An 18,064-nucleotide genomic window follows, 5' to 3' on the forward strand; every position below is an offset into this window, starting at 1 on the left:
GTCTCAATGCCCAGCCTTACCTCAAATACCTCATCTACTGTCCCAGCAAAACAATCAGATCCTGCACAGCCAACTCAGGACTTTAAACCTGGCAGCATGGTGGATAATGTAGTCATACAAAACACACCTCTCAGTAAAGCTGTGATGGATGTCACTTTGGAGGCCAGAAGGCCTAGTACTAGAAAATCTTATGCTGGAAAATGGAAGAGATTCTGTGCTTGGAACCTGGCACAAGGAACTGATACAGCTGTGTCAAATATTCTTCAGATTTTGCAGTACTTAACTGAGATGCTGGACAAAGGCCTATCTTTTTTCATCTATTAAAATTCATGCCTCTGCCATTTTGGCTCATTACAATACAGAGCCACCAATCTTTTCTCATCCCTTATTAAAGCAGTACCTCAGAGGAGCCAAAAATTTAAGACCTCCAAGGAGATCACCAATGCCTGCATGGGACCTCAACTATGTCCTGAAAAAAACTCACCCCTCCTTTTGAGCCAGCTGCTACTGCTGATATAAAGTTTTTATCTTGGAAAACAGCTCTGCTCCTAGCAATAACTTCTGCAAGATAAGTTTCAGAGCTACAGGCACTCATGGATGTGGAACCTTTTATCAATTTATCCAGACAGGGTCTCTCTGAGGACAAACCCAACATTTATGCCTAAGGTGGTGTCCAGTGTGGCTCTTAACCAAACTATTCATCTGCCAACTTTTTATCCAAATCCACAGAACAAGGGGGAGAGAATTCTACATTTTTTGGACATACACAGACAGCTTAGATTCTACTTGGACAGAACCAAAGTTTTCAGAAAGACAGAGCAATTACTAGTGGCATATGCTGCAGGATCACTTGGAAAGGCTATCTCAAAGTGGATAGGCCACTGCATTCGTTTCTGCTATTTACACCATGGCAAGCCAGTGCCTAAGGGCATTAGGCCACATTCAACCAGAGCTGCAGCCACTTCAGCAGCCTTTCTCAGGGGAGTACCAACCAAGGACATTTTAGAGGCCACTACTTGGAGTTCAGTGCACACCATTACAAAGCACTAACATCTGCCACTCTACTGCAAATCCAGGGCAGGCTTTGCCACTGCAGTTCTGCAGGGCCTCATAGCCACTCCTAAAGCTGTTTAGCTCCAGCCTCCCAACCATAGCTCTGGGACTCTACCCAAATGTAATGAATACAACAGTGAAACATGAAGAACATAGTACAGTTGTGTACACTTACCGTAAATGTAGATGTTCGAGTGCATTCACTGTTGCAGTCCAGGTTACCCACCCGCCTTCCCCCTTTCCTTCTGATGGAACCTATCTTTTCTTCTCCAATTTATATAACCTATGTGGTGTATTTGCTTGTAGATGAAGGTAAAGTTTATATTGGTACATGTATTTATATATATATATATATATATATATATATATATATATATAATGTATTATATATATATATATTATACATAAATTTTGGCTACCCTTTTAGGGGGCACCTGACATCTGGGGCAAGAAAAACTAAAGAAAATGGCGTTGGCCGCATCTTTTATACCCCTGACATCAGGGAAGGGGCGACAGCAACCGACGCAGGACCCTGGACTTTGGAACTCAGGCCGACTGAGGGCAACCTTGCCAGTAGGATTGCCCAAATGTAATGACTGCAACAGTGAATACACTCGAACATCTACATTTATGGTAAGTGTACACAACTGTACTTTTGCCTTCCCCTGGACAGCATTCTACCTTTTATGCCATAGTGAAACCATTTCTGATAGTGGATCTGTACCTGAATCTCTACAGAATGCATATACCTGCTCCATGGAATCTTAAGTCCGTGCTTGGTTCGTAAGCAGTCAGGTTCATTTTTCGATCTCTTCTGTGGCTGTCAAGTATATAACCTAGAAAGTTATTTTCTTGCTTGCTATTACTTCAGATTGAAAAGTTTCTGTACTAAATGCCCTTGTGTAGGGAGCACTGGACAGTATTCTATATTTAGATTGTAAACCTTGGGTCAACATTTACTCTATGCCCATGGTGACATATAAATTGGTGCTTATTCAAACCATATAGTTGCCTTTCTTTTATCTAGATCAACATAAAGGAGAAAATATTTCACTTTTCTTTGGTGTGCATGCACAACTGTATAACAAAGAACAGAGGATCTTGTATAGTCAAGTCAACTGTAAATATCATCCATGGCAAGCAAGAAGAAGGGTAGGCTCGTTCCTTGCAAACATTAAGTGTCTGGCTGGCCAGATTTACTACTTTCAGTTATGAAAGTAGTGGTAAGACTCCTGTGAAAGCCCCATCTACTAGAGTGGCAGTCATTACAACAGTCTTTTTGAGAAATGTATCTGCTCAGAGTATTTGTGAAACAATCACTTGGACCTCTTTGCACATTTTTTCGAGCATTATAAGCTGGATATTTAGTCCATGAGCAGGGTAGCAGTTGTTGTAATACTTAGAAGTCATTTTATAATGGACACCACCCTAATGGGGATAGCTGACTACTTTAGAATTCTTCCCACAAATAAGGAGTCATACTGCAGAAGTGATCCTTACCGTGCACATCCTGCAGTTGTGTGGGCACACACACATTTAACAAATGCTGTTTAGGTAGTAGGATCTATCTTGCAATAAAGGCTCCCACCACTCTGTCTTCAGATTGTCTTTATGCTTTCCCTGCCCGAGATGCCTGTGAAGTGGAAGAAGGTAAATTATCCCTGCATCTGCCATACCTATATGATTGCGTCCATATTAAGCATATGGACCTGGGAATCCCCCACTTGCTAATCCACACCTTCCCAAAGAGAACCCAAGGGGAGAAATGCAGTAGCCTCCTTCTTATCCAGCCTCTCTTTAATCAGCCATCAAATTTCTGCCATAGCTGTAGCAGTAGACAACCGAGAACACCAACACTTCTGCCTCCAGGGCTGAATAATGACAGATATTTGAGTTTTAGACTTAGTATGCATTTTTCTAATGAATATAAACACAAATCCTGTTGTTCTAGCTGATTTGTAACATATAAATGCTGTTTTGCATGCATTTTCTGATTAACCAGCCATTTGTTTATCCAGCCTAAGGTCTGGTCCCAGCAAGACTGGATAAGAGGGAGTCTACTGTATATAAAAGCTAAGTTTCACAAGGGCCTTACATACAGAGTGCCAGGTGCATTTTGTGTCCCAAGCCTAGGCACACTTACTGATGCCCCCTTCCAAAAAAGAAGTGAAAATGGTGCAGACATCTTTCCATTTTAGGGACTAGAGTTGGAGTACAACTCTATTTCTGGGATGTCCACAGAAACACAGGAAGTCAAACAGATGGATATCCATTCATGATAGTTTTCCTAAGGATAAGTAACCCTACTGCAGCAGTGATCCTACTACTTAGGCATTTGTTCTTATGGTCAGTGTGCTGACACAGTTGTACTACTTTCAAGGAGCAGTCCCTAAAGGAGTAAAGCTGGCCCATCTGTAAGAGTATTGTACATCATTTCACAGTCACCATTTTGTTAGGGTATTGTATAGGTGAATCTATAAATAATTAAAAGGTAAGCTTTTTTATATGGCAGAAACTGACTTGTCAGTAAGCTTACATCTTTTTGAGGGCTAGAAGAAGCTTAAAGAGCTGAAGAAGACTTTCTAATAATGCTGTGTATATGTGCCTTGTGCACCAGCTGAGGTTCCATGAGATGCTGACATGTGACCAGTATAGGCCTTTACAGGGATAAGGCACAGCTGATGAAAACGATGACCAGAAAACAAGAGTACATGAATGAAGTGATAAAGCATTTGCTATTTCCTGTTAAAGTGGCCTATTATTGAAGATGAAGATCTGTTGTGATAAATTACATTTTCTTGCTTCTCTAGGTAAGTTCTAACAAAATGTTTTCATCTGGGTTTTCAGTCTGTCATATTTTTAATAAATATTGAGTATTTAATTGTTGTATTTGTTTCCATCTCAAGCATTGCTACTTTATTATTTTGTTCATTTTATAACTCAAAATTATGATTTTTTTTCAGTTACAGAACTCTGATTCTTTGGATTGCCTAGAGCAGTTGATAGAGCTGAATAACAATGAAGGTCAGATTTTCACCATTGATGGGCCTTTGTGTTTGAAGAATGTACAGTCTATGTTTGGGTCAGTAAATATACCTCAGAATCTTGTCACATCTTACATTCCCTCCCAGTATCCACACACTAATCTGCAGAAAACTGTGTTTTATTTTTATACTATAAAATCACTTGCTTAAAAAAAGGTGTTTTACCTGTACTGTCATCTTGATATGTGACAACTTCATGTTTACTTGCCTGTCCTGTACCAGTAAGCTTTTTAGCTGTTTTGTCTTTATCTGTTAGTTATATGCACCTTCCAGCTTTTCTACTCCTTTGTTGTTCTTCCCTAATCCCTTTCCAGTGTTCCATCCTTTTTCACTTTCTTGAATGTAATTCACGGTTTTCCTCTTCTCATGCATTTTTTCCCTTCCAACCTTCATATTCTTAACCCACTTCTGTATACTAATTCTGTTTGTGTTTGCTAGCTGTTTTCTAGATACTCCATAGTTTTGTCTGTCCCTGTAGTTCACTTAAATTTGTTTTTCCCCATTTTGACTTCCCATCTTGTATTAGTTCAGTTTATATTACTTTGTTAAGCAGTTGTTTACTAGACTATGGTGTTGTAGGAGGAAGTATATCTTTATTTGTTCATTTTTGTTAGTTTTACATATATTGTATTTGTATAGTGACTGCGTGGCTTATTATCTGCATTATTGACTGCCTTCTAATTCACACTGTAAAATGTAGTCTTCTTCATTGTTTGAACTTTTCTCTCCTGGCTTCATTTGTAAGTTGTTTGAGTTCAGTGGGAAATTCCTGGTTAGCAAAGATTAAATAAAATAATGTATGTAATGACATAACATCACCTTTACTAACACTGTAAAGACTGAATAGAAAAATATTATAGTTGTTGTTGTGTTTGTATGGTGCACACAAAATAATGTGTTGCTTGCTGCTATTTCATTAGCCCTCAGTAGGGTGTGCATTTAGAAGGCGGAGTGCAATGCCCAGCTTGAGCTAAGCACACCTTTGCTGAAAGAATATGTCCATCTAGTGACTCCTCATGGACCTTGGCACTTGCTGTTCCGCCAAGAAGTCAGTAGTTCTAAACCGGACACAATAGGAATTGTGTTGTGAATGTTGACCTTTTGTCAGTTCTGAAAGTATGATGAGGAAAAGCCTGATACTGGATCAAAGTCTACATTCCATAGGCTATGTATCTGACATTGTAGATTCCTTTTACATTTTAAAATGTTGGCAGTGAAATAAGTGACACAGACCTTCATAACAGCCAATGTGTTTTGGATATTGTGATGTAGACTATGAAAAATATTTTTTCTTTAAGTTTTGTGAATTTCAGCTTTGCACTATATAGCTGTATACTGCTCTATCTACAGTATCTTTGAGAAACAACAGTTTCAAGGGCATAATCACAGAGATCATTTCACTGCAGTGGTAACAAGCAAATCTGCATGTGCCCTAATTTATTTCCTAGAGTTTAGTAAAATAAAAAGTAAGGTTCCTTAACTGCCTTTCTTTCATAGACTAAAGTAACAGTTGCTTTTTTCCCTTGCCTCCGGAGTGTTCAGGCTTTGTATGCTTTGCAGTCATATCTGGCTTCTTTGTTTCTTCTCTGGTGCACCATACTGGCTCTCTATACAACTTTACATCACTGCAGCAGTAAAAGTAGCATTCTTGGCTACTTTCTGGTTTAAAAGCAAATATTTAGGGGATTGGACAGTCTGTTCTTGATTTCCTTCTCAACACTTTTCTTCATAAGCCAGCTGAGATATGTATGTGTGCACACACACACACACATATATATATATATATATATATATATATATATATATATATATATATAAATATTCTCTCACACACACACTTTATTTATTTTTTGACATAGGGATTCTACTTCGGGTAATTTCTGTCCTGCTTCCCATCCCTGCCTCCTTCATGTCCTTTATTCTCTTCCCTTTCTCAACCCTCCTTGACCTCTAAATTGCCTTCCTAGTGAGTTTGTTTGTATTTGTTTACCATGGACTTTTTCAGATTCAGCCCTCGAGTGCTGTCTTGGTAAGTGACTTGCTCAGAGTCACACAGGTAGGCAGTGGAGGCTGAGGGAATCAAACCCTGGACCACTGAAATCCATTCATTAACAGCTCCTTAATTCTGTGCACCAACTGCCAGACTGCTGACAGTTAAACTCATCTAGCAACAGCCTTGGCTTACACTTCCCGCCCCCATATTATTACCTATATTCACTTTCCTTTTTCTGTCTTCTATAATTCGCCATCCTTGTCAGTTATACTGTCGCCACTTTGCACCCTTCATTTATTTTATAGTCTTCCTTCCACCACCATCCTTTAACTATAGGTCACCCATCCAGGTAGTCAGACTCGTTCCTAGCATCCCGTGCCATACACCGCTTTTTTTTTAGTGTATCCTTCTAAGTCTTTTCTCTTCACTTCTTTACTCAAACCCTCCCTTTGAAAACTCCTTCTTTCATCTCTTTCTTTCTCAGTGTTAGTTTCTTGATCATGTTGTCCCTCTTCATCCTTCACACTGTTGAATAACTCCGTAGACTAAAGTCTGTTAAGACATGCAACCTTTCCGCTGCAAAAGGTAAACACAAAAATCTACATTCCTCATACAGCAGTTGCCTTCCAAGCACATCAGCCAATCAAACTTCTCCTAACTTCTTGCGCAGTAATTCTTCCTGATGGACTAAACTACAAAGACACCTCAGCTGCCAGAAAGTAAGCCTACACTTAAGCCTGCAGAGAAGTTATATTAAATGACCAGAAGTTTGATTCAGGTTAATACCAGTTCTCATCCTTTTTCTGATAATAGTTAAATGAATCTGGTCCTGGTCCATGACCTTATGCTGCTGTTTCACTGCAGTTGTGAGCAGAGTCCAATAAAACACTGCCTGTTAAATGCAGGCAATGCAAGGAACACACTTGAATGTTTAGATACCTTTTTTCTTACCCACTTTCTAGACTTGATACCAATTCCAGAATCATGGATTAAATATGACTCACTGGATTTACAACACTTCCCTAGATATAAATACATTTTAACAGTAGACTTGGTTTGAGAATAAGTGGTGGGATGTTTATTACTATACAGATAAAGCTTGTATGTAAAGGTTTATAATCCTGCTTATGTGAGCCAGTGACCACAACTCCACCGGCATCTAATCAGCATACTGCTAAATGAAGGTCAAAACTTTCACATAGCAGTGGCTTCTTTCCCCATTGTTTTGCAAAGGATCAAACACCTCATCACTAGCATTTCGCACAAAGCCAGCCTGAACATAAATCTTATACTTCTAGGAGACATCAATATAAATCTGCTAAGACCATTGAAAACCAGAATCTCTGACATCCTAACCAGTTTAAGTTTTAATCAAGTAAAACATTAACCAACAAGATCCAGTTTTAATTCAGAAAATCAATTTGTTATACCTTCTCACCAGCAAGTCCTTTGTTTGTTTTTCTTTCATCCCCAGGTGACCTCTCTCCAATACTTCGTTTAAGAGGTGAGTTTATATACGTTGCTGTCATAATTTCAAATCAAAACTTCTGTCTAGTTTCACAGGATTGAAACATGACCTTAAATGATTGACAAGGTTGCATTTCTCAACAGCCTAGATCCAAGTCTGACTGCTTTCTTGCTAACAAATTCTATTATAGTATTCCATATTCCATAATAAATTATTTCCAGAAATAACGAAAAGGCTCAGAACCAAACAAGCACATTAGTGTCAACATTACTTCTAATTCTTAGTAAACCAAGGATGAGGTATCGGTATAGTGAAAAAACATTTCTAGCAAATCCATAAGGAGCAGATTCCACCTTCTCCATTATAACTTGGCCAAAAAGCCATTTGTAGACTAAAGCTATCTCAGACCAGGTGCAGCAGTCTTCTGTACTGTCACTCTGACAGTTTTAGAAGCAAGTAAATGGCTTAACAGAGCATACCAAAAAAAAAAGCACACCCACACACACACAACAGGATGTTATGCTCCTAATAGCAAACTCACTAACAACTTTTACTCCAAATGATCAAACTTATAGGCAGTCCCCATTTCATGAATAAGAGAGCATTTTCTAGACCTTCCCTCTCCCCTACCTTACTCCCCCTTCTACCCAATGTGCATTACGAGAAATTAAGTTTAGACCTTCTGGTGAAAATGCCAGCTGATGCATCATCAGGTTCGGAGTCTTTTGAGCCCTATCTAATCAGCATCTGTAAGGATCTTGTACTCATGCCCTTCACAACATATTTAACCTTGTTCTTACACATGGTACTGTGCCAGCATTCAGAAAACACATGACAACAATCTCTTTTCAAACTCTTTAAACCTCAGCCTTCAGCAGATTGTCATTCTGTTTCCATACTCCCAGTACTAGACAATCTCCTTGAACAGATGTGTTCAGAGATATTTCTACTCTTTAGTCACCAGCATGGTTTGTGCACTGGTGGAAGCACTGCCACTGTACTGTGGGTCCTTGCTGAATGACATACTTCACCCTGAGTTCCCTAGCTCTGTCTTCATTGACCTGTCTGAAACTTTCAGTCTAGTAGAGCACTGTTTCCTCCAACATTTACTGCTTGCTACAGAAATAAGCCTAAATGTTTGCCACTAGTTTGACTATCTCTAAGATAGACACTTCAGCATTAAATTCATATCCACTACTTCCCAGCCTTCCCCATACCAGAGGTGTCTTGCATCCCTCATGATTGTCATGTCTGTTAAAAATCTTTCTATTGATCTGCCTACTCATCCCATTAACTTGTGTATAAATGACGTGGTCATTTTCAGGTCTAGTACCCCTCTCATTCTAAGATTAAAGAATAACATGAAAATGACCTCCAGTCAGTAGCATCCTGAATAGCTGGCATGAACAACTTCTACATATTAAGAAAACTAAAGCCATGATAACATGCTCCTAAGCTACCTATTGTTCTCACTATTAAAACTCAAAATACTTTCAATTCCAAGCAGGTAGACTGTTTCATAGACAAAGTAGAATCACCAGCCCCTTTCCAGTAATGCCCCAGCTCCTTGTATCCCTCACAATAAGCTCCACTGCAGTGATCATAGCCTTTCAGTTCTAAGACTCGAGCTAGGAATCTCTTCCCTTCTTAATATAAAAAAACGCACCCAAATACATTCTTTTGTGAAATTCCACAGAACAATGAAATTTCCTCTCCTTGTTCTTTATTGTAGTTGCTTCTCTAATAAAACAGAAAGTTGAATAGTTTTTCCCTAGAACAGATCCTTCTGTGTACCAACAACACATAGTATGTTTTAGTTTTGCTAACTTAACTGTCACAGATATAATGTAATAAAAAGTTACATTTTAACTTGTTCAGTCTATAAGACAGTAAAATTTACTCGCCAAGTAAGATGCAGTCATTGAAACAGCCGTAGTAAAAAACTCAAGCAGCTAAATTAAAAACCGCAGCATAAATTAATGAAAATAATAAGTGAATAAGTCCCAGCGCCAATGAGTCACCAGAATCACATATAGAATTCAAAGTTGCTACAACCATAAAAACCTCAATCTCAACTGTTGAAAGTTCCAAATCACTGAAGGTTGGCTTTTAATGGCACCACAGAGTCTTGGAGGCTAAAATTGATTGGGGAACACATATAGCCATACTCCAAAGATAATTCAGGGATGCATAAAACATTGTAACACTGTAATTCTCTTACCACCATCCCAGAGATTAAAGCAGTTTTAAATCCAAAAAAAAAAAAATCTGCAACTAAGGTCCGCACGTTAACTACCATAGTCATTGGCCGGTGTGGTGCAGCGGTTAGCTTGTCGCCCACAGCAAGAACAGTCTCCTCTTCTCTCGTTTGGTGCCTCTGCCTGGGGAGTCTGCATGTCTTCCTGTGTTGTGTGTGGTCTTGGTGCTCTGTTGGTTTCCCACATCCCAAATACTTGCAGTTAGGTGGAAATACACTAAATTAGCCCTAGGTGTGAGTGTGTTCATGTGTGTGCCTTCTGTGGAAGGTTGGGCGCCGGGCTGGCAACTTGACACCGTAAAACTCCACTGCCAATAATGAGCGGACAGATGATCCACTGTGGCGACCCCAAATTGGGAAAAAGCCGAAAGAAGAAGTTAACCATAGTCATTCATAACTGAACACCATAGAGAACAGTCTCTAATGCAACAAGCAAAGGTGTTTTCAGAAATGGTCCCAGGCATCAGAGCAACAGCACTATATGAAAAATCCAGGAAGCTATAACTTAAAAACATTGTCCTGCTGTACCAACACTGTTGCCATCTTGACCTGAACTTGACATTTTTTTTCCATCTTTCCTTGTAGTGGAAAAGGTTTTTGATGCCTTTTATGTTTGCTTTTTTGCATATATGAAAGCCATTGAGTTGATTTGCCAGTAAGTAAAGAATAATGCTTACCAGTACCATAAAATGCTTCTGTCTAGTACTAGCTGTAATCTGTTTAGTGCAACATATATAATCCTTAATGCTCTACTGATTGTCAATGACATGAATGTGGAAAGGTTAGTTTTCTGTGAATGTTGGTATGATCTGGCTGACAGATAAGAGAACATCACTTTGGTCTGCCTAAAAGTTGTGCTGAAATCAGCCAGCATGGTGGTAGTTATTGCTGGCATTTAAGCTGAATTAATACTGGCAATGAGCAAGGAGGAAAGAAAGCAGTTCCATGTCAATTGGCGAGTGTTATACCCTCAAAAAAATGAATTCTACATCACCCTGCGCTACTATATTGAGAGCAAATAGTGTATAACATTTCAGAAATACAAAGTTGCATTTTCTGGATTGTAATGTCATAGTATATATATATATATATATTTATATATGTGTGTGTGTGTGAACTCCTCACAGACTAGGGATGCAGCCCATACTGTGACAGTATAATTCTCTCTGTTTTCATATGAGCTGACAAGTACGTCTTAACATTTCTTTAAAGACAATAACTAATAATGGGATGCTGGAAATTATTGCCTTCTAAAAACTATTGGAATGAGTACTCATGTCTTCTGTCCTCAGAGCATATACCAGCTATGGCATCTGAAGAAGTATTTGTGAACCTTGACGTGACCAAGGTTGCACTACCAAAGCACAGTATATTTGGCACTTCAGCTACAACAAATACTTGCAAACTGTTTTTCATGTAGTTATACCTTTTTAACATATCCACATCTGGAATAGACCCTTTTATGAGTGGGGGGATACTTGACAAGACAAAACCCCTTTTTCAAGTGTCCCATTTACCTAATTTCATATATGTAGTGTCTGTGTCTATCTGTGTGTGTGTGTGTGTGTGTGTGTGTATGTGTATATATATATATATATATATATATATATATATATGTATGTATGTATAAAACCAAACTGAAGTAGCCAGGAAAGGACCAAGCCAGCACTAAAGAAACTGATACGTACGTACAATAAACTGGTTGGATAAGTGTACACACCCTTAAACTAATACTTTGCTGAAGCACCTTTTGATTTAATTACAGCATTCAGTCTTCTTGGGTAGGAGTCTGTCAGCATGGCACATCTTGACGTGGCAGTATTTGCCCACTCTTCCTTGCAAAAGCTCCCCATATGTGTCAGATTGCCAGGGCATCTCTTGTGCACAGCCTTCTTCAGGTCACACCACAGATTTTCTATTGGATTTAGGTGTGGGCTCTGGCTGGCTATTCCAAAATTTTAATTTTCTTCTGGTGAAGCCATTCTTTTATTGATTTGGATGTATGTTTGGGGTCATTGTTGTGTTGAAAGGTGAAATTTGTCTTCATCTTCAGCTTTCTAGCAGATGCCAGAAGGTTTTGGGCCAAAGGTGACTGGTATTTGGAACTGTTCATAATTCCCTTCACCTTGACTAAAGTCCCAGTTCCTTCTGAAGAAAAGCAACTCCAAAGCATTATACTGCCACCACCATGCTTCACCGTGGGGATGTTGTTTTTTTGATGATGCCAAGTGTTGTTTTTGCACCAAACGTACCTTTTGGAATTGTGGTCAAAAAGTTCAACCTTGGGTTTCATCAGACCAAAACACATTTTCCTGCATGCTTTTGTGAGGCTTGATGTATTGTTTTGCAAATTTTAACTGGGTCTGGATGTTTTTCTGTGCAAGAAAAGGCTTCCGTCTTGCAACCCTACCCCATAGTCCAGGCATATGGAGAATACTGGAGATTGTCGTCACATGTAGTACACAACTAGTACTTGACACAAATTCCTGCAGCTCCTTCACTGTTGCTGTAGGTCTCTTGGCAGCCTCCCTGACCAGTTTTCATCTTGTCTTTTCATCAATTTTGGAGGGACATCCAGTTCTTTGCAACGTCACTGTTGTCCCATATTTTCTCCACTTTTTGATGACTGTCTTCACTGTAGTCCATGGTATATCCAATGCTGTGGACATTTTTTTGTACCCTTCTCCTGATGGATACCTTTCAACAGTGAGATCCCTTTGATGTTTTGTAAGCTATCTGCGAACCATGGCTTTTGCCGTAGCATATCCAGTGCTGTGGAAATTTTTTTGTACCTTTTCCTGACTGATACCTTTCAACAATGAGATCCCTTTGATGCTTTGTAAGCTGTCTGCGAACCATGGCTTTTGCCGTAGCAGGAACCTGAGTAAATGTCAGGAAAATCCTACTAGGACTGCTGAACTTTATTTGGGGTTAATCAGAGTCTCTTTAATTGACGGCAGGTGTGTACCCAAGAAAACTGAATGCTGTAATTCTGGTATGCCCATAGTTCAGTACCGTCTTCCAAGAAAAATAGAATTCAAGAAATACTGTTGTTAGCTATCTGAACTTGACAGAAAGGCATTGTGGGAATGTAACAAAAGTGATAAACAGACATGTGTGTATATATTTAAAGATATATGTAGTTTAAAGCTACATTTAGACTGATTCTAACTTTTTTTATAGTCCGTAATTTACTTAAGCTGCAAAACAAGGCACCTTTCATGATGCATGTATAACTAAGAGCTCAGTGCCATAAGTAATATATTGAATGAAACTCATGTACTTTAAAGTTGGAAGACAAATTTGTATGCCTCTGCAAACAAAAGCTTCGAATTCAGTTTGATCTCCTGTCATTTTTTTCCACCACTACAATAGTTACTTTTATCCTCGTGAATACTCTTTGAACAGTCCATCTTGATAGCAGTCTTATTTTAAACTTCTTGTAGATTTGGTATTTGGTCACCCTGACAGAGCCTGAGTTTAAGCAGCGTTGTCGCCTCACAGTAAGATGTTGTCCTGTTAGAGTCTCAGCTTGAGCGTCTTCTGTGTGGAGACTTGCGTGAATGGGCGTACCTTCTTTGAAGGTTGTGCGTCAGGGCCGGCAACTCGGCACGTAAAAATCTACTGCCAATCATTAGCGGACCGGAGTTCTGCTGTGGTGACCCCTAACCCGGAAAAGCCGAAAGACGCAACAACAACATTTGACTGCACCATCATCCTTTAGTCTTCATTAGTGTGTATGTGACCGCTGCAAAAACTCCCACCCTTCCCAAGTATGGTGAGTTGTCAGTTGCCCATTGTCTCTTTCCCCCTGCTTGTCTTTCATCACTCAAGTTGCTTGTCAGTCTCGGGTCATGAGCAGCAGTGTTGGTGTCTTGTCAGTGAGCTGGCTCCCTTTTGTTACTCATGATCCCTGTGGTTGTGAGACAGAAACCCCAAGCACTAAGCTTCCATGCCAGCGTAGACTTGCAGACCAGTATACAAGTGCAAGCCTGTTTTCTGCCGTCTGAACACCTAGTCTCCACTAATGTCAAGACCATAAACTTTATAGCATTTGTTCACACATTAGTTGAACTCCATGTTGTGAAACCGCTATAGTTTATTAGTGCCTTCTGCTTGTAACAGCACGTTGTATTTTGTTTCTCTGAGGTCCTTCAAAGGTTTCTCAGACATTTTCTGCATTGCTCTGATTCTTTTTTTCAGCCAGGTCATTTCTACATTGATAAACAATGTCATCCACCATCCTACTCCATGCAGCTGCTCTTTCTGTTTTGAGGATTCATTTCAAGTCCCCAATCAAGCACAGCATAAAACACATAACTGTGCCTGTATTACTCCCATCCTTCTAAGAATGAGGACTCCCAATAGATGTTGTTCCCTTCTGTTTTGGGGTCTTGTTTAATACTGCCGTGGGTCTCCAATACGAACTCACAGCATACTTCTTGGTCTCCACTTTGGTGGCCACATAGAGGTGTCAGTCTGTGATAAGGACAGTTCAAATATTGTGGTGAAAACACTGCTGTACAACTTGTATTCATTGTGCCATTTTCCTGTCTTTAAATTTTTCTTATAATTTTTTATTTATTTATTTAATTTCTTATCTCTTTCTTTCTTTGCTTGTGCTTTCTTTGATTTGCTTTTATTGCTGTTATTCTGTTCTATTCTGTTGCTATTCTAGAGACTGTCCTGCTGTTATACTTGTGAAAAAGACTAATTATAGTCCTTACTGCTTGCTTATAGTCTTCAAACCACAGGGGGGATAACATACTTTCTTTGTGCCCCTGTTCATTCATGCCTTGGATTGCCTTCTATAGTGAATGAGAGAACAGGTCAGTAAGGATGTTACTCCAAGAAACTTACAGTATATTGTTCTTGCCATGTGTAAGTCGAGATGACAGAGGGAGGTGCAGGCCTAGTGTTGTGGGACAAGTTGGCTATTGATCGTTTTAAAAATCTTTGTTTCTAAATGAGTATCAAATATGTGGGTAGTGGTAAAGAGATGCTTCCACCACTACCACCAGTGTTGGAGAGAAAAAAAAGTACTCATTCACATGCTAGTGAATCATTGGAATCTTTCACCAATACTACATAAAGGTTATAGTGCAGTTTCAACTCTGGGAAGTTTCTTATGTAGAACATCTAAAAACCTAACAAAGATACTGTACTGTTTGCACTTGTTTATATACATATATTTGGTTCCCTGTGAGCGAACGTGCTTAATGTTGAAATGAAAACCTCAACGAAATATGTACAAACATAAACGAAATATGTTCATACATAACAGAATAGTTAACACAATGAATAACGGACTGCAAAATATCAAGAAAGGAAAACTCTTTATTTTCCCCATATTAACACTAACCCCACCCCCAAATAACACTAGTCTCAAATTTATCTGAATACTGGCAGTGTTACAGGAGGGTTTCTATTAAGATAATCCCCTGGATTCACTAATTTTCCATGCAGGACTTGCTTAGTCCTGCACGGAAGCACCTGTGTAAGAGAAGGACGGCAGCGTGCCATGCATATTAATGAAGGCGCGCTGCCCGACCTCCTAGGCTTTCACGGAGTGTGTACGAGTGAAGAGGGCGTGTCTGAGATCAGAGCTCTCAGAATAAACACACCCCTGTAATGTAGAACAGCACAAAGTGGAAATAAATGAGCGAGACTGCTCATAGGTGTCCGCATATCCCCACCAACTGTCCCCACATGTGTACAACAGCAGCAGGACATAAAAATCAAAAGAAGAAACCCCTTTATTTATTTTTTTAAAACTCTGAGTACAGCTAACCATAGGTGTGCAGGGTTTGCCCATCGCTAAGCTACGGTTAAAGCAGCTTAAAAGGTTGAAGAGGATAACAAGGAAGATATATGCAAATGAAACAGCACAGCAGTAGTGTAGTGATCGGAGCATCAGCCTAACGAGCAGGCATTTCCGGTTCGAGTCCCACTGCAGCACATACCATTTTCACTGTGAAATCTGTATATGAACATTTCTTTACATTTTTTTGCTGTATAACCCACTAAATAACATTTAAATGTGAACTGGAGTATTGCATTAAATGCACATGCGAAGTATCAGTGTCATAATGAATAAGGCACTAGTAAGCAGGTTTAAGCACAGACAAGTAGTAATAAGCATATATAAGCACTAGTAAGTGTGTTTGCATGGGGGTAAGCATTGCCTACACAGATTAAGCAAAGTCTAAGCTAACTGAATGTAAGAAACTGTAACCGGAGGTTAGCATTGCTTAGCTCCACGCAAACCTGTGCACACTGCTTACAAGGTTAGCATTGCTTAGTTCTGTGCAAATCCATGCACACCGCTTACAACTGCTTTAAAGTGCCTTAATCACTCTGTACCCAATGGCCCGTGTTCTGCCCAGCAACAAAATAAACAGCTTCTGCAAAGCTCAAACTCTGGACCCTGTACACCACAGTCACAGTAGTTGACCACTAAGCCATTATAGCAATACATATAAATGAGGTATCAGCAAACTAATCCTCACCACAGGAAAATCAAATCAAACCTGTGAACTGAATCTATGTACAGTGTGATGTTGTATAACCTGCCACAGAACATAAATATGTGAACTGGAATACTGCAGTAAGCATAGATTTGAGGTGTTATTGTAATCAAGTGTAGAGGTCCCCATACAGTGCATGTATACATGAATCACAGATACCAGACACATATGTAACCTGTAATAAATAAATCCCTGCCAAAAGTCAAATATAGTGCTAATTAACTGTTAAGCAATGCTAACCGCATCACAGCTCAACTTAGAAAGTGTAAGCAATGTGTAGGGAAGCCAATTCAATCTTCCCAGTGGTATACCTCTTTAAGCAGTGCCATCCTTAGGTAAGCAGGTGTGCCCATAGCTTAGCCTTTTCAAAACTGGCCAATCATGGAAAAGTGCGGGAAATCGGCCCTACTTAAACCCAAGAGGCGGGAATACAGCTCATAACTGGTTGTAGCTTCCCCTTGCAGGCACTATAGCAGTAAGGGGGAACGTTTCCAGGCGCAGTGCTGATGCATAAAAGAGTCCAAGGTCATGGCTGGACTCCTAGTTAAAGACCATGCACAGAGACTGCTGCAGGGCCAGTACCAGGGCTCCCAATATAAGGCAGACGCCTGGGACTGTCTCGCCCGCGACCTCACCAGTGCCACTGGCATACCCCGAACTGGTGAGCAGGTCAGGTACCACTATGCCGACCTGAAGCGGCAGAAAGGGGAACCTCTTGAAGGAGTGGCTCCAAGAGGCTAGAGCAGCAGGGGATGTCCCAGCTGTGTGTAAGTATCAGTCCACGACCTGTGTAGTAATTGCCATCTCAGGTATATCATGGATAGTTATGGCTAAATATTCCTTTTATATCCCCCACAGCTGCAATGGAGCGGGCCGTGAACCAGGAGGCCCACATCAGCCTCCTGGCGCTGTTGCGATGCAAGGCAGGTCAGTAATACTCATGCTTCTACTGTCATAGGAAATAAAAATAAAAGTAGTAGTAAAGTAATTGCTAGTATAAAACCTGTATTATTCAAGGCAAGTAATGCATACACTACAGAATATGGCAGTAAGAGTCTGATATTATTAGTATGGAAATAAAAGTGTAATACCCTGACAAAACAGGTCCAACTGCTGGACTATATGTCTATATTCTGGTATCCTATGGTAAAGTAGATTAATAGCACTGTTGTATTAAGCACTGTTAACCATGCACCATAAATCGAATGTGTAAGAATGCCTGTATATGACAAGTGTAATCCCCAGAGGCCATTTAGTACAACTGAGAGACACATGGACAGTAAACAGGAAAAATGCAGACAACAAAAACCGAATAGCACATGTAACTGAGATGTGAAGTGTTGTTCTTTTAGCACACACAGCCACGGTTCGAATCCTGCCAGTGGTAGTAGTATGCATACAGAATCCTACCCTACAACTGTACAGATACGTCCCGAATGTCAATTAAAGTGGGCCATATCTATTGCCTATCAGCCTGTCCCCCTGGGAAATCAGTGGGATGATCCCAGATGCATAGGCAGCAAACAGGCAATACAACTGATTGACGCACATCTATGACAAACATCTGGCACACTAGCAACTCCCCAATACCTTATGTGACTAAGAAGCCACGTATGTCCCATTTACACCCCATCTTCTTAAGCTGTGGTCAGAGTGTGTACAGTAACAGAGTGAGTAGTATGTGCAGAATTCTAAAATGTAATCCGGAACTTTGTGTGGCAA

General features: G+C 39.9%; 1 protein-coding gene across 2 annotated transcripts in view; it reads left to right on the top strand.

The window, feature by feature from the left end:
• INTS14 (integrator complex subunit 14) overlaps positions 1–18,064 on the top strand; it is a 359,639-nt gene that overhangs the window by 79,949 nt on the left and 261,626 nt on the right. For both annotated transcript variants that reach the window (XM_044077983.1, XM_044077984.1), the window contains one exon: positions 4,017–4,135. In XM_044077983.1, coding sequence (XP_043933918.1) covers positions 4,017–4,135 — 119 coding nt within the window. The remainder of the gene's footprint in view (positions 1–4,016; positions 4,136–18,064) is intronic.

Source organism: Protopterus annectens, chromosome 7.part0, assembly GCF_019279795.1.
Source record: "Protopterus annectens isolate FY-2018-M chromosome 7.part0, PAN1.0, whole genome shotgun sequence".
Taxonomy (NCBI): domain Eukaryota; kingdom Metazoa; phylum Chordata; order Ceratodontiformes; family Protopteridae; genus Protopterus; species Protopterus annectens.